Source organism: Eubalaena glacialis, chromosome 9 (assembly GCF_028564815.1).
Source record: "Eubalaena glacialis isolate mEubGla1 chromosome 9, mEubGla1.1.hap2.+ XY, whole genome shotgun sequence".
NCBI classification, from domain to species: Eukaryota; Metazoa; Chordata; class Mammalia; order Artiodactyla; family Balaenidae; genus Eubalaena; species Eubalaena glacialis.
The window spans coordinates 112,436,366-112,457,073 of record NC_083724.1 but is presented as its reverse complement, the minus strand read 5'-3'; the positions used below and the strand labels follow the sequence as shown (position 1 = coordinate 112,457,073).

The window sequence follows — 20,708 nt, the reverse complement described above, 5'->3', positions numbered from 1 at the left end:
CTGTCGGTACCTGGGGACAGGGAGCCCTCACCTGGTGGTCCTGCCTCACAGCAGAGGGCCTGACACCTCTTCATTCCTCTGAGCTGACTGCACGTCTGAGTCCAGACTCCTGAGAACTCCTGTTGGGTTAGGGAGGGTTGAGGAACAGTTTGCAGCCATGTAAACTGGGAAAGTAAGAGAACCATTATGATCAACAACACACACACACACTCACACACACACACGCACACACACAACAACAGAGAGTAGAGCCTGGAAGAAACTGGCTGATACTTGCAGAAATCAGTTGTGCTTCAGAAACATTTCTAATCAGTGTCTGTGAATTTCAACCCAAAATATAGAGATAATCATGCTTGACTTTTAAATGCATCCCCCACATAGGTTATAAGTGGCTTTAAAAAAAAAAAATCTTCTTTTGTATCATGGAAATGAAAAGCTGAGTTCTCTCTCCCTTTCCCCAGATGGCCTATGAAGGGATTTGGGGCCCCAAGGCCCATCGTGACTCAGAGGCAGCTGCTCAGACCCAAGGCTCCCACAGACCTCCAAAGGAGACTTGAGCAGAGGTTTGGCCGCCCCGTGATTAGGCCCCGAAGAGCTATTCTGTGTTTCTGGCAGTCCACACACACACACGCACACGCGCACACACACACACACACACACTTCAAAAGACAACTGATGAAGTGTAGTCACAAGGAGTAGCTGGAGTGATGTCATGGTGGGTCAAGGGCGAGTGGGTGGACCTGGGGATTAGAGACAAATGACAACGTGCACAGCGTACCTTCTGCAAGGTCCCAAGTGCTCTGCCAACACTGCACATGACACCCTGTACCAGGGCCCAGAGTCCGTGGTGGAGCCCAGGCCCTGACAATCCCCCGGCTTCCACCCTCACCACTCACCCTGCTGACCTTCCTTGGCTCATTTTATACACCCCTGCTTTCCTGCAAAACCCATTCTTTTCCAGTTAAGCCTGAGAGAGATTCTGAAATTCACAAGGTGGTTTAGGGATAAAATTTGTCATAACTTTTCACAATCGAGAGCGTTACAAGGAGAAGAGATATGTCCAAATTTCCAAAAAGCAGAAATATTCTCAGGGGCTGAGGTGAAAATACTACCAACTCTCCACGTGACGGGGCCCCATTTGGTCCTGTAATCACAACAGGAAAATGCCGGCATTACAGGGCTGCTGGAGAGCTATGAAAACAGGCCTGGTTTTTGAAACCACTGTTAAGATTGTCCCCCCAAGGGCAAAGCAGGTGTTTCCAGAGCACCCCAGAAACAGGTCTGGGAAAAGCCTCAGCCCCGCATTGAAGGGCAAGTTCCTTATTTTCCATGCATCTGGTATTTTACCGAGCTCCAGTGGGCACCGTTGTAGTTGATACGGGTGCTTTAAATGTCACCTTGCTTTTCTGACATCCAGCCTGTATGTTAAAGGCATAGGATAGCTGGATTTATAATGTCTTGTGCCAAACTCTATATTGCAAGAGTCAAAATTCATGCTTAGACGTCTGATTATCGAACCACGCAACTTCAGGATTAGTCATGCTAATGAAAGCCATTTGGCCCTGTTTTCTCTGTGAACAAAGCTGTCTGCGTTGGTTCATTTAATCGAGCATCTATCTGGCAATTATTGATATTAAATTGATTTCGTGTTTCGAAAGATGTTTCAGACACCAAACACAGAACTCCCAGTTTATTTTACAGCTGAATACAGAACATGAATTCCTTCCCGAAGTCATCGGCTCTGGGTTTAACCCCTAAAGTGTAAGCGTTGATCCCTTCTTCACTTGGCGACTTAATTACTAGATGTCGTGCCCTCCTTCCGTGTAATTTATTCTCAGGAAATAAACGGAACACTTTGGGAGGAGGGTCACCTGCGTGGGATCATTTTTTTACTGAGAAGGACAGTTTGCTAAATGTGTTGTGGTTCTTCACCAGAAGACCGATGCTATGGTAGAAACGATATCTGCTGTTTTACAGGAAAGTTCTAAAAGGTGTTTTAAGTTGTTTCCCAAAGCACCTCAGTAATTCTCCCAGCATCTCTCAGAGGTATTGTCCAATTTTACAGGGAAGATGTGAGGGAACGTGTACGAGGGGCGAGATAGGCAAGTGAAACACAGAGAGGTGAAAATATTGTCGGCAGTATAGACAGTGATTGAACATGTTCTCCTCCCTCTTCCGTTTTATCCTGTAGGTCAGACTGCATCCTACGTTACGTGATCGGTATTAACATAAGCATGGGGGATTAATTTTATATATCACGTGGAACGGAGATGACATTTATCTTCACTTTTCAGTGAGTCATCTCATTCGGAGAAGGGTGAAGCCCAGGTTAAAAGAGTTAAGAACAAAATTGGTCCACGAACTACTTTATCTCTTGTTTTTTTTGTTGTTGTTGTTTTTCTGAATTGTAATATAAAAGTCAATCTGCCTAGTTTTGTTCACCAAAAAAGGCATTATTATAATCTTGGCCAACCCCAAGATAGAATAGATTCCTAACAAAATCGTAAAAGATTAGGACAAACTCTGAAGGACCATGAGTTAGACTTCACTGGGCCTTTCATTCTGACTTATATGGAACTTGAACTAAAAATGCCCCCCCTCACCTCCAACTCAAGACCTTGGATAACAAAGCAGAGAGATGGGAACACATTCTGATCAGCTCAAAACCTGTATTATTAAAAAAATATTTGAAGCAGGCATGTCACACCAGGGGTGGTGAAATCTCCTTTTCTTTTTTTTTTCTCTTAAAAAGTAAAGAGCTTTAGACGCAGACTAGATGGCTAGCTGTTTGTTCAGCGTGGCTTTGTTGTAATCACCTTGGCAAGCTGAGGGCTGGTGAAAGAAATGGGCCTGATTTTTCTGGTTCTGCTGTATTTCAAGGCAGGATTCTAACGGGAGGAGTGGAGGACTTTTAACTTCAATTCAGGTCAAATGAACAGCCAATACATTCCGACTCATGCATAGGACAAGATGACTTCCCTGGGATTGTGCTGGGCCAGAGGCTTTTCTGGGCCGTTTCTGGGGGTGGCCGTCCTGCCCATGGGTTCGACAGGGAGAAGCTGGCATTGGATTGCTGGTGTCCGAGTCAGCCACTACTGGGCTGCAAGAGCTGCCTTTCTCCCAGCCTGGCCGCGCGACCTTCTGTGCATCTTCCCCAGGGAGCTGTGGCCATCGCTTTCCCATGCTCCTGGACCCAGTCCTGCTGCGCGCTGAGAAAGCTGAACAGGCTCTGTGGCCTCTGAGTGAAGGGCTGAGATGTTTTACTTCCAGGTCAGCTGTTTGACTCCCCAGGGGAAGTCATTTTTTTTTTTCGTTAATGGCTGTGTTCCGTTATCCACCGAGTGGGGAGAGACCATGAACCCAACTCCAAAGTCTAGGGCAGGGAGGGCTCAAAGTCTAGGGCAGGGAGGACTGGGTAAAACCCAGTCTCAGGTTTTTGCAGATTATTTGATATTGTGCATGTTGTTTTTCCAGGTCTTCCTTTCCACTCACGATGTTAAAATTTTAGTCATTTATTTAATTCTCTGCCGCATCCTGAAAAGAACTTGTGGTGGTTCTTTTAGCTTGTGAGCACTTCTTTCAAAGGCATTTTAGAGGGAGAGAAAGCCAATAGCACTGAAAGTTGCAACTGAGTTTTGGGGACTAGATGCAACGTTTATATTTTTCTGTGCTACCCTGTCTTGTGTGCGCATGGGTGTGCGTGTTGACGCAATAATGCTATCTGTTCTGACAGAGGAAATGAGCAGTTGATCTATTTTAAAGTTTAGGATCTTTGTAGATATCAAATACCCTACAGTCGGTTTCTCAAGAACAGTTTTCTTTATTCGAGTCATCCTGATTATATGGTCTCAAGTGAATACACTATGTACTGCAGCAGGCTTTAAGAATAGATCTCATTTAATGAAGGGTAGGAATAAGTATCAAAAATCAACTTCAATCTTTAGAAATGGTCTGGACTTGTACAACACCAAGTAACATAAAACCAGGTTTAAAAAAAAGATAAAATCTCGTCAGTTGGGACTTCTTTGGACAGCTGGAGTCTGGCGAGGCTCAGTCAAGGACTTTTGAACCCTGAAAATGAACTCAGGGTCTTGTTTTAAGCAAACTGGGGCTGACTTATGGGCATCACATGAATCTGCCCCATTCACATCTAGCCTCCTTTTGAACCTGGGGTGAGAAATCCCAATAGCTCAAATGGGGCTTTATGCCTAGCCTCCATTTTTGAAATAAAGTGGTTTAGTTTCATGTCCTGTTTTGGTAATCCAGCGTACTGATCCTATGGTATGGAAGAGAAAGGTTAGAAATGTGGGATGGCCCAGGAAAAGTGCCCAGGGACCGCTTCTGTTCCCCGTGGAGAGGCTGGGGTCTAGATGGTTTCTGGTTCCATCATGAGACTTTTCGTCAGAGCCTTAGTTTTTTAAAAGAGAAAATGAAAGGAGAGATTCTGGTTCTCTACTCATGGGCAAAATGAAAACTGACTAGTTAGTGGTCTTTCTGAGATGACCAGAGTTAATACAAAATGCAATTGTATTCCAGACAATGAAGAAAAGGGGAACATGTAAAAATCTCTTAAAGGCAGCTAAAAGAAAGGTTTCATTTTTTGGTACTAAGATTTGGAAACCTCCAAAAAGTTAGTCACATCCCACAGAGTGAATAGAGGACTTAGAATCAACAAAGTTTGAATGAAAAAAAAATGGAAATATTGTCTGATCCCTGGAACCTCACGTAGATTATATAGGGGGTGGGTTGAGATTAGACGAATGTAATCATAGTCTGCTTAACTAACAACACTCTGGAATATTATTAGCTTTATCTGAATGCCTTTTGTATCAAATTCTTGACCTGATTTTTGTCCCAGTTTCTCTTTTCTGTCAACTAGGTTTAGTTCTTCCTTTAAGAAAAAAAAAAGGTTAAAAAAATCCTAATGAAAGCCGGCTGACTCCACTATGAGTAATATAAGGAAATCTGTTTTGCTAAGGGAGCGACAGAATATTGAAATACCTGGTTTTATATTTTTATGTGGGTTTGGCAAATGCAGTCTGAAAGTGGCTAATATGATATCCGACCTGGTGTTAATAGCCAATGATAATTCCATATGTACCACCTGCTACCTGTCAGGTTACACGTTCTTTCTTTTTCCCTTTTTTTGGCATGAAGGTTACATTAGCTGTGAATGTGGGTCTTCATGGCTGGAGTGGAGGCGAGCCTTCATACTTTTCAGATAAAATGGAGCTTTGTTGTAATTCTCATCTTGGTTTCTTTTCTGTAGTCACCCCTTCTTCCCAACTCAACTGTCCCCCCACCCCACCGTAAACTTTGATTAAGCCCTTAAAAACCATAACACACCATCCTGAATTTGGAAACTGGGAAGAGAGAGAAGAGAAAGGGAAAGAGAGAGAATGAATCACAAGCATAAACTAGAATGATGTTCGTGGAGGAAAATCCTTCTGCCAAAAAAAATTAATTTAGAGAAATTTCCTGGAATATATCTGTGAGGGGAAAAACCCACCAGCCGGAGATGTGGATTTGTGAGCTAACTGTTTTACACCTTTGTGTTTAAATGCCCCTAAGTCGTTTCTCTTTCCCCCTAAGAACTTGTCAGGAATTTCTCAAAAGCTAACTATACGTGGATTACAATTGTTTCCCCTTTGCTCTCTCCCACTGGTACATAGTTATAAATTGACTGGGCAAAGCTGAAGAAAATACCCCCCAAACGCCAAAACCAAACCACTTTCCTGTCAATACAGGGATTTTGACCGGGCGACCTGTCTGGCTCTTTCCATCTCTAAGATGCTCCCCAGAGAGTCGGTAGGATGCTCGGTCCAACACATTATGGTAGGAAGTGGGGAGACCCTCCCTTTCACTCTGAGTTTAACCATTAAACACTTTTTGGCTTTAGAAAAATAGACCCGCACACGTTCCCGACTACCGAGCAACCAGATTTCCTCTTATAACCACTCAAAACGGGGTATGGGGAGTCTGAAAGACAAGCACAATACATTAAAATGATTTTTCTTGAAAGGTGAAGAGATTATTAAAGATTTCCACTGCCATTCGTATATTTTTTGGAAAGGAAATAATTTTAGCCTCTTATTAATAATATTATTCAAGCTGTTGTTATGTTTCTTCTGAGTAACTCAGAAAGGCACAGAAAGCTCCCTTTCTTTTAGGCTTTTAAAAATCTTCCTGAACCATTTAATCTCTTTAGATGGGGACCAATGGCAAAGGCTATGGTTTGGATCAGAAGAACAGTCCAAATGTCTTATGCGTCCAAACTATCCAAGTAATAACATTGCTTCGCTCAGAAAAATTGCAGCAGCTTTTTCCAGGTGCTTTCAAAGTATTCTTCTCACTCTGGTTAGTCATTGCACTAGCCCCAGGAGGTAGCTGTTCTGGGTCCTCCTTCCGGATAAGGAGGAGAGGAGTCCAATAAATGCCTCTCAGAGCAGAAGCAGAAGCAGCCCCTCCATTTAGCCCCTGGCATCTGCTCCTGGATGTGGCCACAGGCCTCTGAGGGATCAGTGCACTTTTTAACTTTCTTCTCAAGTCTCAAGCTAGCTTATGTCTTAGCTTTGTCAAAAAAAAAAAAAAAAAAAAAAGTTGGCTGGCTAGTAAGGGAGAAGATATATTTGGTTTGGTAATGAACCTGGGAAAATTGTTTCCCATTCTTTTTCTTTTTTTTTAAACATCTTTGTCGGAGTATAATTGCTTTACACTGGTGTGTTAGTTTCGGATTTATAACAAAGTGAATCAGCTATACATATACATATATCCCCATATCTCCTCCCTCTTGCGTCTCCCTCCCACCCTCCCTATCCCACGCCTCTAGGTGGTCACAAAGCACTGAGCTGATCTCTCTGTGCTATGCAGCTGCTTCCCACTAGATATCTATTTTACATTTGGTAGTGTAAATATGTCCATGCCACTCTCTCACTTCATCCCAGCTTACCCTTCCCCCTCCCCGTGTCCACAAGTCCATTCTCTACATCTGCATCTTTATTCCTGTCCTGCCCCTAGGTTCTTCAGAACCTTTTTTTTTTTTTTTTAGATTCCATATATATGTGTTAGCATACAGTATTTGTTTTTCTCTTTCTGACTTACTTCACTCTGTATGACAGACTCTAGGTCCATCCACCTCACTATAAGTAACTCAATTTTGTTTCTTTTTATGGCTGAGTAATATTCCATTGTATATATGTGCCACATCTTCTTTATCCATTCATCTGTCAATGGACATTTAGGTTGGTTCCAAGTCCTGGCTATTGTAAATAGTGCTGCAATGAACATTGTGGTACATTCTTTTTGAATTATGCTTTTCTCAGTGTATACGCCCAGTAGTGGGATTGCTGGGTCATATGGTGGTTCTATTTTTAGTTTTTTAAGGACGCTCCATACTGTTCTCCATAGGGGCTGTATCAGTTTACATTCCCACCAACAGTGCAAGAGGGTTCCCTTTTCTCCACACCCTCTCTAGCATTTATTGTTTGTAGATTTTTTGATGATGGCCATTCTGACTGGTGTGAGGTGATACCTCACTGCAGTTTTGATTTGCATTTCTCTAATGATTAGTGATGTTGAGCATCCTTTCATGTGTTTGTTGGCAATCTGTATATCTTCTTTGGAGAAATGTCTATTTAGGTCTTCTGCCCATTTTTGGATTGGGTTGTTTGTTTTTTTGATATTGAGCTGCATGAGCTGCTTGTAAATTTTGGAGATTAATCCTTTGTCAGTTGCTTCATTTGCAAATATTTTCTCCCATTCTAAGGGTTGTCTTTTCATCTTGTTTATGTTTTCCTTTGCTGTGTAAAAGCTTTTAAGTTTCATTAGGTCCCATTTGTTTCTTTTTGTTTTTATTTCCATTTCTCTAGGAGGTGGGTCAAAAAGCATCTTGCTATGATTTATGTCATAGAGTATTCTGCCTATGTTTTCCTCTAAGTTTGATAGTGTCTGGCCTTACATTTAGGTCTTTAATCCATTTTGAGTTTATTTTTGTGTATGGTGTTAGGGAGTGTTCTAATTTCATTCTTTTACATGTAGCTGTCCAGTTTTCCCAGCACCACTTATTGAAGAGGCTGTCTTTTCTCCATTGTATATCCTTACCTCCTTTGTCATAGATTAGTTGACCATAGGTGCATGGGTTTATCTCTGGGCTTTCTATCTTGTTCCATTGATCTATATTTCTGTTTTTTGTGCCAGTGCCATACTGTCTTGATTACTGTAGCTTTGTAGTATAGTCTGAAGTCTGGGAGCCTGATTCCTCCAGCTCCATTTTTCTTTCTCAAGATTGCTTTGGCTATTCGGGGTCTTTTGTGTTTCCATACAAATTGTGAAATTTTTTGTTCTAGTTCTGTGAAAAATGCCGTTGGTAGTTTGATAGGGATTGCATTGATTCTGTAGATTGCTTTGGGTAGTATAGTCCTTTTCACAATGTTGATTCTTCCAATCCAAGAACATGGTATATTTCTCCATCTGTTTGTATCATCTTTAATTTCTGTCATCAGTGTCTTATAGTTTCCTGCATACAGGTTTTTTGTCTCCTTAGGTCAGTGTATTCCTAGGTATTTTATTCTTTTTGTTGCAGTGGTAAATGGGAGTGTTTCCTTAACTTCTCTTTCACATTTTTCATCATCAGTGTATATTGTTTCCCATTCTTCAGAAGACATTTCTATTGTTTATAGAGTCACCATAAAAAATGAAATTGCAATGATAGAAAGCCAAGCTCATTTCAGATGGCTCCATCCTTTTGGCCTAACAATCTTTTGGCCGCTGATATTAGTGATTTCGCTGAGTGGAAGGGCCAAGGAGCTCTCTATTTTCTCTAAAATTCTATTTCTCTTTGAAGGTTTAATAACTTCCCTGCCAGAACACACATTTCCCACTTTGTCTTTCTAGAATCTCAATTTGTGTGGCTATCTATTAAGCATACCTTGGCCTTCTAGATTCCCACCTTGCTTCGAATTTTCTAACTGGTCATCTACCCATACCTTGAGCTCTCCTGATCCTGGTTTATTTTAGGGGTCAAAATTAAGCTTCGTGCTTGGTTGTAAAACTGTATAGTTTCACGTTTTCAAGTGCACAGAGGCATACGTTTCTTTGAGACTACTCTTCAGCATTAAAGAGGGACCCTTCATTGTAATCATTACCAAATGGATACAGTACTAATGGAACTTAATTGTTTCCACTAGATGGATCTCGGGTGTTTTTGGCAGCCAAAATGAAAATGATTCCAAATACCATCAAAGGGGCTTATAAGCACCCAGCATGCACAGAGTGTTTTGATATACAGTGGAGTGTTAATATCATTATCTCTCCTAATACAACATACGGTTACTTTAATCCTCTCCCGCCTCTGTGATCTTGGAAGAGCCGATGGATAGAAGGCAAAGAATAAAACACTATATACAAGGAGACAAAGGGAGAATTAGTCCCCATCCTCTGAATGTGATTTTTTTTGATTGTTTGAATGTTGGCTTCAAATATGTACCTTTATCAGTACTGACTTCTGCATCTTCCATGCTAGTTTGAGTTTGTATGCGACATCAAACATACCTTTTCACACATGTTCTTTCCAGATTTTTTTTAACACTTACTTAGCAGTTTATAGAAGGAAGTGAATGATCTCCTCAAGCTGCTTACAAATTAAAAAAAAATCTGTGCTTATTAATTATGCAGGATTAGTCTAATTATAATTCAGCAAATTAATTAGCGACAGAAGGTGTTCTGAAACATTGGAGTACATTTGCATGTTAAATGGAGAGGCTAGTCTGTAATATATGTAAATTTATGCATGGCTTCATAGTTTAATTTAAAAATTTGCAGCTGCATATGGTATGGGAGCAGGTGAAAAGTCAGTTTTAGTTTAATGATGCTAACAAACATTGGATGGTGTCCTGTCTTAGCAAGAGAATGCACTCATATCCGCTAATCTATAATTCTGTCATCAGAATATAACATTACATAGATGCTCAAACTCAAGGTCATTAGTGAATGGACCCATAGGTGCAATAGGTATAAAGCTGGAAACTGCAGAGAGAAGGCGAGAATAGGAGGAACCGGAGCTCTGAGCTTGGTTTGCTACATCATCCAATATCGCATATGGAGTCAGTTGGCCTTAGTTTCGGGAAAGTAACGTTCCAGCCTGTGTAAAGAGGGGCATCTTTTTGTCTGACTGGTATCTATTCTGTCAGGTGTAAAATAGTTGTCCAACCCTGAGTCCCTTTCCAAATATTCACATTTGCACTTCATTTCAATTTCCTAGAGCCGTGGGAAAGTTATTACCGAGTTATGAATTAATGGTAGGGTAGAGAGTTTTACACATTGGCCTCAACCATCTGGCAAAACAGTAAAACCAGCGGACCAGGCAGCAGCAAAGGGCTCTTGGTGTAATTGGTGTTCACTGCTCAGCCTAGCATAGATGAGCTTCACGGGGAGGGCAGAAAGGCGGGAGGGGGAGGGGAAGGCTGCAGAAGGGGAGAAGGGGCACTAAGGAAATAGGATAGTAAGGACCCATTAAGCTGATGGCTGGCTAATAACTTCATTTCTCTCCTTCACCCGAGTAGTCATGGAATCAGAAAGGGAAATAGATTCGTAAACTAATTCTGAAGTCTAACTGCAAGATGTTTTCTGAAGTCAGTCTGTAGCATGTTCAGTTTTGCTCAGTCTTTTTTCTTTCTTGGTGAGAAGGGAGAGGAAAGGATAGGGCAAAGAAGAGGATTCGGGTTAAAAACAACAACAAAAAGAGGAAAAGACGGAACTGTGCGCGTTGCAAAGAGCCCTCCAAAGACATTTTATGAGAACAATTGGAATTACAAACATGCTCTTAGTGTTGTGTTTCATTCCAATTCAAGCCCAAAGAGTTCAATTATTATTTTCCTTAGTGGTGTCAGATTTTCATCTGAGTGCAAAAACAAGGACTTTTCCTTAGAGATTTTTTTCCCTACAAGCTTCCTGGTGCCAAGTGATGGAATTCAGGAGAGTGAAGACATGTCTGAATACAGAAGAAAAAAAAATCCCAACATATAACACCAGGTCCTCATAAACTAGTGTGTCGCTAGTCAGAAATAAGTAAATAAGTGGAGAATCAAAGTAGCCCCTGTTTTTGCACCTCGGTGGCTGTTTACAGTCAATTCCTTGCCACTTGAGCTTGGGAGACCCTCACTTCGGAAGAAATCATGAAATGGCTTGGAAATGAAATCTGTGGCTATGGAATCAGAATTACACAGTGGGGGAAGTCGCTCCCTTCTGGTACCTAAATGAGCACAGCAGATCCCACTCAGGAGTCGGTGTTTGGTAACGAAGGGTCTATTGCCAAACTGAAATGCCACTTCCAGGAGCTTGTAATTGGAGTGAATGCTGAACAGAAAATGATTCAATGGGGCCCGCTGCCAGTTAGCGGGTGTACGCGGCTCTGAATTCTTTTGCCTGGCCATAGTTTACTGGAAACCGTGATGAGGATTTTTGACCTACCATCTTTTTGTTGTTGTTGTGCTTTTCCTACAATCTGTTGTAATGGATTAATTACATGTTTTTTTTCTTTCCTTCTTTTTTTTTTTTTTTTTAAAGTACCTCTCCCTAAAAACTAAGGGAAGTTCTTCAAGTGGAGTGTATACCAGTACTGGAGAGATAAACAGTGCAGAGAGAACCAGGTTTGAATTTGTGGCAACTCCCCTCTGGTATAGTTCTGTTTGGAAAATGGGCCATTTTAAAGTGTGGTGGGGGGAGAAGGGGCAATTTGGGGGAGGGGAGCGTAGCAAGTGGTGACGTTCCCAGGCATTTACCCAAAGACTTTGCATGGATAACTAATTCTCACTATCAGCCTACGAGGTCATGTTACAGAGGATGAAACTGAAGGTCCCTGTTGAAATATTAAGCAACAACAACAACAATAATAATAACTGCAAAAGCCTTGACATCATCTGGAAATGGCTTGATAGGGACACCCCAGTGAGGTGCCACATGGACTGAAATTATCTGCCTTCAAAGGAATTCGCTTGCTGGTCTATTTAAAAATCTCCAATGTAGAAGACTCCCCTCCGTCCCCTGGGTAATGCTTTCAAATTTTAGCTTTGGTGACTTATTCTCAAAAAAATTTTCCAAGACTTAACTTCTTATGTTACACATTTGACTTCCAGCTTTTTTTCCTCCATAGTCTTGATGGACGAATGACCTTGCATCTTCCTCATGCACTCAAGCAACCTTTTACACTCTTCTTGTAGAGACTACAGCTATGTGGGCCATGCCCTCTGGAGACCATGTGGGTTCTTGAGGTGTCTTGTTTTCCAAATATCTGATAGACTTGCTTATCTTCCTCTGCAGAATCCAATACAGCCACAGAATTTCTAGAGAACACAGTCCCTGATAGGAATGATAGACATTGTTGTTGGTTTGCTTGTTTTGTTTTGTAACATGAGGAGTGACCCCATTCTTATTTACAGAGAGTAAGATGTAGACAGCGACATGATCCCCTGTGTAGATCCATGAGGCACTCACTGGTACCCTGAAAAAAAGAGCTGCTTGGCAACATGTTCCATCTTTTCCTTCAGAAGAAACTTGGCCAAGCTCCCACCTTAACAATGTTTTCCTGAGTCAGACAAACCTGAGGTCCACTCTGGGCTCTTCCACTTACTAGCTGTTTGACTTTGGGCAAGTAATCTAACCTTTATGAGTCTTGATTATCTCCTCTGTAAAACGGGGATGTTATTTCTCATACTCTCAGAGTTGGGGCGATTAAATGAAACCATACATGGCTAATAATATGAAGTCAATGAATAGGGGCTATTTATTTATTATTATCATAATCATTATCATCATTAGACTTTGAGCCAAGGGAAGTTAGAGGGATTGAATGTAATCAGAAGTAAGAAAATATATTCCTTAGAAATTTTCTGTAAACTTAAATCTTTCAGATCTGAAATGGGCTTTCATTGGAATCATGCAGGTGAATAAGCTTTTGTGGTTATACAAGCCTTTAGGAATGTCTGTGGAGAGTAAAGATGCTGTACTTACTCTGTTTGTGTACTTACATTTACATTTTAAGGAGTCATTTAAATAAATGGATTGCATGGAAAATCAGCTTATAAAAATGACTATTTGATTTAAGCTTAAATAAGCCAGTCAGTCAAAACTTTTAAATTATCTCCTCTTTCCATGGATCTTCTTGGGTCTTTGTACCAACTGCCATCTTACCAAGCAGATTGTAAGTAGCAAGGATTCTCAGATGTCCCATTGTCATGTTTTTTTTTTGGGGTGTAGCAAGAGCCAACTGGAAGTTTGATCTCCCACAGTCTCTTCTTTTTTGTGGACTTGAGTGAGAGTCTTCACAAGGCCTTAAGAGCTTCAGGGCCCTTTCTAATCTTGGGCTGACACCTCAACAATCAACAGATTGATCAAGGGCACGTCATCTTCCGACCAAGGCTGGGGCCCATTGCTGTCCTTCTCCTTATTTGGGCTGCCTGAGTTTGGATTCTGTTGGAGGCTTTGGGGGGAGGGAAACGTGTTCTCTCTGTTGTCAGAAGGTTCAAAGAGGATGTTACAATTTAGACCTAGATTAAAGCTAGAACATTATCTTTGTGTTTTACACTGGTCTCAAGTGGAAACCAATCACTTAGGGGTTTTCCTACCATCTAAAACAGAGTGAGCTGCCATGCAGGCTATTCTTAGAGTAAGAAAATGGCCCCATGGATGTGACCATCCAACACGACTTCTCCCTCTGCCTGTAAAGACTGTAAGCTTGACAGAATCCTGGGAGAAGAGAGGTAACTGCCCATTTCTTTCAAATATGATTTTATGATTCAGCCCATCCCAACATTTGGTAGTTCTCACGAATGATATGAGAGAGTGTTCTAAGAGAAAGGGATTATCTTCTTTTCAGAAGTGTGCACAAACAGTGGAAGGCAATGATATTTTAATTTATTGGACTCTGGAAAAGGAGGTTTAGCAGTTAATCCAGATGAAATGTGTCTTCCTCAAAAATCAATAGACATAGACCTTTAAGCACCTACATGGTTTATCAACTCTATATATGGCTCAGCCTTTAGTGATCCAACCTGCATATGTGGCCATTGTGGCAGAGAGAGAACCAGATACAGCATCCCTGTTCTTGGCCCTTGGAGAGTGTGGGGATGTTCCCATCTCCATGGTGTATAAGATGTGGCCATGTCATCACAGAAGCTGTTTCCAGGGTAGATGGAATTAGAATTTTTTTTAAGGGAATAAGGAATGAAATTTCAAAGTGAAAGGTACTTCACATGTTATTTTGCATAGAGTAAGGCTCTGCATAATGGTAGCTGTTACTAGTGCCAAGTTCACATTCTTTTGATATACACTCCTATCTAATTTTTTTCTTGAAAGAAGACTTTGTGCCTTCCACAGTGCTTTCCGAAAGATTTTTTGTATTATAATTTTTTAGAAGGCGCTAGATCTTGGGCTTCTAATTGGAGGTCAGTTGAATGGCCTCTTCCACAATTCTGGAGAAATAGTATGCTGCGTTTTGTACTAGATCATTGGCTATAATCTCGAAGTCTGGCATGAATATTAAGTAGTTACCCTTCCTGTGATTTAGAGATTCCCCACTGACCCCACCACTGGACCTGAACTCTGCACCCTATTTGTACATCTAGTTTGAGTCTCAGTTTTTATTTGGGGTGGGCTCAGGACATGTCTAGAGCCACCTAGGAGCTTTTATTGTGTTCTTGAACAATGCTGAGTGTTCTAATATTCCAGAGATTAGGAGGAGAAGAGATTTCTTGGGTACTAGGTAATCCTCTGGGATCTTATTCAGACCCGTATTCAGGGGTCTCCAGGCTCATCTCAGAAACTGAAGAAGCATTTTTCAAATAGTTTGGTTGTGTGCTCCATGAGGGCAAGATTTTGTCCATCTTGTTTGCCATTCTGCTGAACCTTTACGGCATACTCCACACTTAATAATCGGCCAAATGAGTAAATGAATGAATTCATCAGGGGGTTTCAGTCGTAAGAATTTACTTCCACGCAACTATCTTTGACCTCATGTTTTCCTTTTGGGATACTATAGTCCTCTCTCTCCCTCGCCAAGAAACCGGAATCCTTCATGGGTTTTTTGGTGGTTGTTTTTGATTTTTTTCAGACAATGTTTTCTGAAGTTTCTTTTTAAACAGTTATATTGAGATATAGTTTACATACTATAAAGTTCACCCATTCAAAGCGTATCATTCAGTGGCTTTTACTATACTGACAGAGTTGTGCAACCATCACCACAATGAAATTGGTGCAGGAAACATAGAACGCCCGGTGGAGCTTGCTGCTGGAAAGACCCAGGTTCAAATCCTTGTTTCTGCCACTGACAAGCAGTGTGATCTTGGGCCAAATTTCTTAAATTCTTGGCGCCTTTGTTTTTCCTAGCTGTGAGATGATTCGTCACTCATACAGTTGTTGTGAGAAATAAATGAGGCGTTGGATATCAAGCACAGAGCTCAGAGTGTGGCATGGAGCTGACATTTGGCAAACCTTCTTTCCCCCCCTCTGTGACCCCTGTACCCTTCAGCTTCTGGACCACACAGGATGGCGAGCAGGGACAGAGATGGCTCTGATCTGTGATATTCCTGAGCTACCTTCTCCTGCTGCTGAAGCACAAAGAAAGGATCCTAAGAGAATGGTGCCTCTCACTCAACAACCAGCCCATCAACCTCTGGGTCCCACCAGCTCTGGCCAAGGCATCAGCCAAGATGCCCTACCTTCCACCCATCAGCTGTCCTTGCTTATTCTTCTTTCACAGTCTCCGATCAGGGGGTTTGTTCTCTCTTTCAGAAAACCCCCGCACACACCCCCACTTGGACTTCGATAAGTCACAGACTTTTGTTTCCAGTGGTTTCTTCTTCCAATGTCGCCATTTCTGGAGGGTTGTCAACTCTACACATTTTTCTTTGCAATCATAGAATAATAAGGTTGGAAGAAACCCTAGAGATAATCCAGTTAAACCCTCCTTTTAACAGTCAAAGAAACTGAGGCCTAGAGGAGCAAAGTAACTTGGTTACATAGTTAGTTGGTAGCAGTTCAAGACTAGTACCCTGTCAGCATTTAATAGATATCAGTGCAGTGAAGGACTGCCTTTGGGTCTGTTCTATTGCCTCACTTGACCCAGGAACCAGATTGAAAGCTGAGGGCTTGAGTTCAGATTTAGATCCCACTCTCTATTCCTCTTTCTCTAATAAAACAAGGATAAACCTGTCGCCGTTAGCATTCACTCTTAAGGAATGAGATCAGAAGCCTTGTAGAGTGTGCCATGCTAAGTGGTTAGAATATTTCTGGAGTCAACGTTGTTTGGAGAAAGTGAAAATTACAACTTCCATCCTGATGAGTCTCTGCACATTTGGTCTGAATCTTGTAATTCATTTTGGTTTCCCGTTGCTGAGTGGAGAGAGCTGACATTTTCCAGGCTTCAGAGGGATCTAGACCCGGGAGATTTATTCCCTGCAAGTTACCCTATGGTTAATGGATGGGATGGCTAGTAGAGGGTTCTGTACCAAGCCCCTGAGCATAGCGGGTGGAGGGGGTGAAGGGGAGGAAAGTGGGAGACATCAGTAAAAGGAAGAGAAAAAAAATGGAGATGTCAGTAAGCCCCAGAATTCCTTTAAATTGATTTCTAGGTCCACATCTAAAATACGCAGGTCATAATTTCTGGTGCTAGCCATTTAGAAGTAGCTACGCCTTCTTTTAGAAAGTACTATACAATGTAAGATAATTTTCTTTCTCTCTCCCCCTCCTCCCTCCCTCCTCCACCCCTCGCTTCCCCTTTGTGAACAGGATGTTATATCCTTAGTGTGCAGGGGGCTGGGTAGGTTCCAAACTCAGACACTAGGCCAGCAAAAGAGTCAAAACTGGGTGTTTTCTAGCCGAAGAACTGTTAAGGGTCGTAATTTAAAATGAATAAAGCCTTTCAGCGGGCCCCTTCTTTCCCTAAATCAATTTGATTTTATGTAAACATTTATCTCCTTTGCGCTTTCATACCATTCGTATAATAATGCCTTCATGAACATTAATGTTTTCAACAGATACATTTTCGAGAAGGTGAGGGGGGTGGGTAGGTGAGGGGAAGTATAACACACAGAATGCATTAGAAGGAGTCCAGTTGTGCTAAAACTTGCCAAAAACCAAGGAATTTGTGAGAAAAAGAAAATTTGGTTTTAGTAGGGGAAAAGATGTAAATCACTCATGGGGGAGGGGCGGGTGTTGGAGGGCAAAGGTGGTGTGAGGGCAGGGGTTATTGTTTGGAAAGAGACTCAAGTGAGGAAAAGGCCAGTTTTAAGTCTTTTGTGAGAGCATCTCCTGGCATTTTAAGTTGCTGTAGGTGACCCCGCTAGGAAGGCACAAGTGAAAGAATGCTTCGCCTTAAGAAAGAAAATGTTTGAATTTTGACCAATCTGTTCTTAAATACAAGCAGCTCTCCTTTCTAACGCACTCCGGCTGCTCTGGACAGACGCCCCACTGCACTTTCGAAAGCAGAGGCAGGCTGTGAATGTGAACACCGCATAAAGCAGCAAGGAGTGCTTCCTCTGCCTTGTTATTCTCTGCCTGGTACCTCGGATAAAGGCCCTGGACACCTTCATGGCCCAGGAGGCAATGCTTAGCCCCCGCCCCAGAAAGAATGCAAAGAGAGAAGTGAAAAGCAGATGCTATAAAATTATGAAAAAAAAAATTTAGCTATTCTTTCCAAATTCACACCCAACCTTATTTATAGATAGGGGTCAGGAACACTTGGCCAAATATTTTTAGCAAATCTAGAGAAAATGCTCTGAAAGGGCAATTCCTCTTCTCTCCTCTTTCGTCATTTACTGTTTATCTCCCCATCAGGTTTTCTTTTTTTTTAAGTGCTAAATACAATTAATTGGAGCGCTCTCTAATTCTTTCGTGTGATTGTTAAAGAAATAAAAATAAACAGAAGGTCACCACGACAGCATCTCACCAACCGTTGCTTTAAAATAGAATTTTTGGAAGCATTGTTGATTTCTACTTATTTTTGTTGGTAAATCCTGGGGAAAAAATGTATATCTTTTCCTTTAAAGTTCTAATTCAAGGCATGGATGGTAGAGTTCTGAAGGGACTTTGGGACTGCGGTAAAATTTCGTTGTCATAGTAACAGAAAGGGAAATAGGCCTTGCTCACCTGGGACTTTAACACTGCAAAAGCTGGATTTTTTTTTTTTTTTTTTTAAGGAAAAGGACTCTGCAAGTGAAATAAATGAAAAACTTATTGTATTTCGAAACAACATTCCAAACATTAAATAGGTAAATGGCTGAAAAGACCACTTCTGCCATTTTTCTTGGTTTCTGTACTCATCTGATCAAAGAAGCCCAATTTTAAAAGTGCACAAAAAGGTTATCTGGGAGAATATTGGCTTAAAAATATGTGTTACAAATGATAACCTCAGACCATTATTCTGTGCCTTTGTATATTTCTGGATAATCTATAGAAGGTCTGAAAGGACATTCACACTTGTTATTAATCATAACAACTCCAGCATATACCTGCACAGACTGACTGTGTTTGGATGGTAACATTATTTTCTGATTTTATATCCATCAGTTGAAAATATCAGGCCCCCTTTGTGTGTGAGGGTTTATGTGTGAGGTATGTGTGCATGAAGATGTGTGTGGCCAGCGGAAAGCCACATACGTGACGAACCCTGGGATTCTGGGCTAAGTCATGCCATTTTTAACCCTCTGGAGCAAGATAATTTTGTACAGCAGGAGTCACTGCTGCTTGTGAAGGTTTTTTTTCTTCTTTTCTCTCTCTCTCTCTCTGTCTCTCTTTTTTGGAGAGAGCATGCCCTAGCCACTCGGGGGCGGGTGTACAAACCAGAACCCAGCTTGTGAACCACTTCACAACCCTCAACAGTGATGGAGCCAACCTGGGACCCAAAACATCCAAATTTGCGAACTGCAGTGGGTCAGCTACGTTCCTTCACAGGCAGGGCTGGCTGAAATTCCCCAGACCTGAAATCCAATCACTTTCCAATCAAATCTAATATAATGCAGATATATTCTCTCCTAAAACATGTTTACTTAAAAAGGTAACACCTTGCTTTCTCTTCACAGATTCTTTTTAAAATTTTTCCTCAAGTGCAATCAGAATTGTTTGAAAACAGCAGGAAACCCAAGGGACATGAGAAGGTTTCAGGTAAGGGGCCTGCCGTTCTTTCCTGGTAAATAAGTCATCCTGTTTTCTTTCTCCTTAGCACTCTTTTTTTCTTTTCTTTTCTTTTTTTTTCCCCTTAGAAAACATTATTCACGGATGCTGCTAACAACAAAAAAGATAACTGTAAATGACCGCCCTCTTCAGATAGTACTGAGGGTTTCTTCATTTTGTAGTGTTTAAGGCCTTCTGCCTGCATTGCCAGAGCCCCAGGGGAGGGGCACCAACCCAGGCTGGAGATTTGATTTTAAGCCCTCAGGCTGCCCTTCGCACACACAGCTGCCCACAAGCAGGAACAGTGTTCCTGATACTCAGCCACCTTGGGATTTTTCAAAGCAGCTTCTCTGTGCTTTCTGCAAGCAACAGCCTCTCCTTTCCTTTGCCACCGATTAACTATTCAGTGGTCTCTCTCAGAGTGTCTGGGAGAGCAGCAGACCAAGCAGCCGTGGTCACTTTAAGATCTCAGCATGACAACGAGACCCACGGGACAGTATCCCAGCTGCCTGGCAGTTAAAGCTGCCACCGGTTTCATCACCCCTGCCACTGATGTACCGGGGATACAAGCTAATAAAAACACAGAGCGAGGCAAAGTGTGTCAGGTTGGAGATGCGAGGAAAGCAGCCCCTCTTGGCCCCCTTCCTTCATCTCTGAAGGACCCACATTTAATCCACCAAATGGCTTTCCTGCCACTCACGCCCAATTGAAATACCTCCCGCTCCTTTCCCCATAGAAAAATGGAAAACATGTTAAACAATATTATTCAGGCTTGAGACTTAAAAAAAAAATCCTGGTAGCAACGTGAGAGATGAGAGATGGGGATTATTAGCTTCACGTTTCAGGTGGGGAAAGTGAGGTTCTGGGAGTTTAAGTAACTCGCCTCTAATCACGGGAAGGAGGTGGTGGAACCCAGAGCCAGGCGGATGTGTCTGATCAAACTCTTTCCACTGGACCCTGGGTTTGCAGCGTGTGCAGCTGCTAGGTTTATGCTTTGCTGTTGCCTTTTTCTAAATTCTGAATAATTTCTGAACAAGGGGCCGCACATATTCATTTTACACTGGATCCCACAAATGATGTAGCTGCTCCTGCCTGTTGCTCAAAGAGCTTCTGTGGTTTAGCAGCAGAGTCATTAAAGAGTTAATAGGAGAGATGGGTACATGCAAGGCTAGTGAGCACGACCTTGAAAAACAAAAATTCCTGTAATGTTTCTTCACCACATCATGGGTATCAAACAATCTTGCTGTGACTGGGACATTTTTTTTGGTTCGTTGTGTAGCACTAATACGAGCCTCGCCTAAACAGGTTAAACCTCAGCTCTCCATCCTGCAGACTCTTCCCCTGCTGCATGATAAGAAGACAAATAGAAATGAAATGATTTTCTTGGGGGAGTACATTGTGCACAGTGGAAGTTTATGGTACTCAGTGTTCCAAACGGAAACATAAATAATTTCAGTCCAAAAAAGAGCGAAATTCAAAAGAATTCCAAAGTGCCCAGATGACCAAAGCTTAGCTTTCACGTCTGGAAGAAACAGAGGCAGGGAAGG

The 20,708-nt window shown here is 41.8% G+C and overlaps 1 protein-coding gene across 7 annotated transcripts in view; it reads left to right on the top strand.

Annotated features, from left to right (window-relative positions):
• EBF2 (EBF transcription factor 2) overlaps nucleotides 1–20,708 on the top strand; it is a 189,421-nt gene that overhangs the window by 115,493 nt on the left and 53,220 nt on the right. For all 7 annotated transcript variants that reach the window (XM_061199427.1, XM_061199431.1, XM_061199428.1 and 4 more), the window contains one exon: nucleotides 19,071–19,152. In XM_061199427.1, coding sequence (XP_061055410.1) covers nucleotides 19,071–19,152 — 82 coding nt within the window. The remainder of the gene's footprint in view (nucleotides 1–19,070; nucleotides 19,153–20,708) is intronic.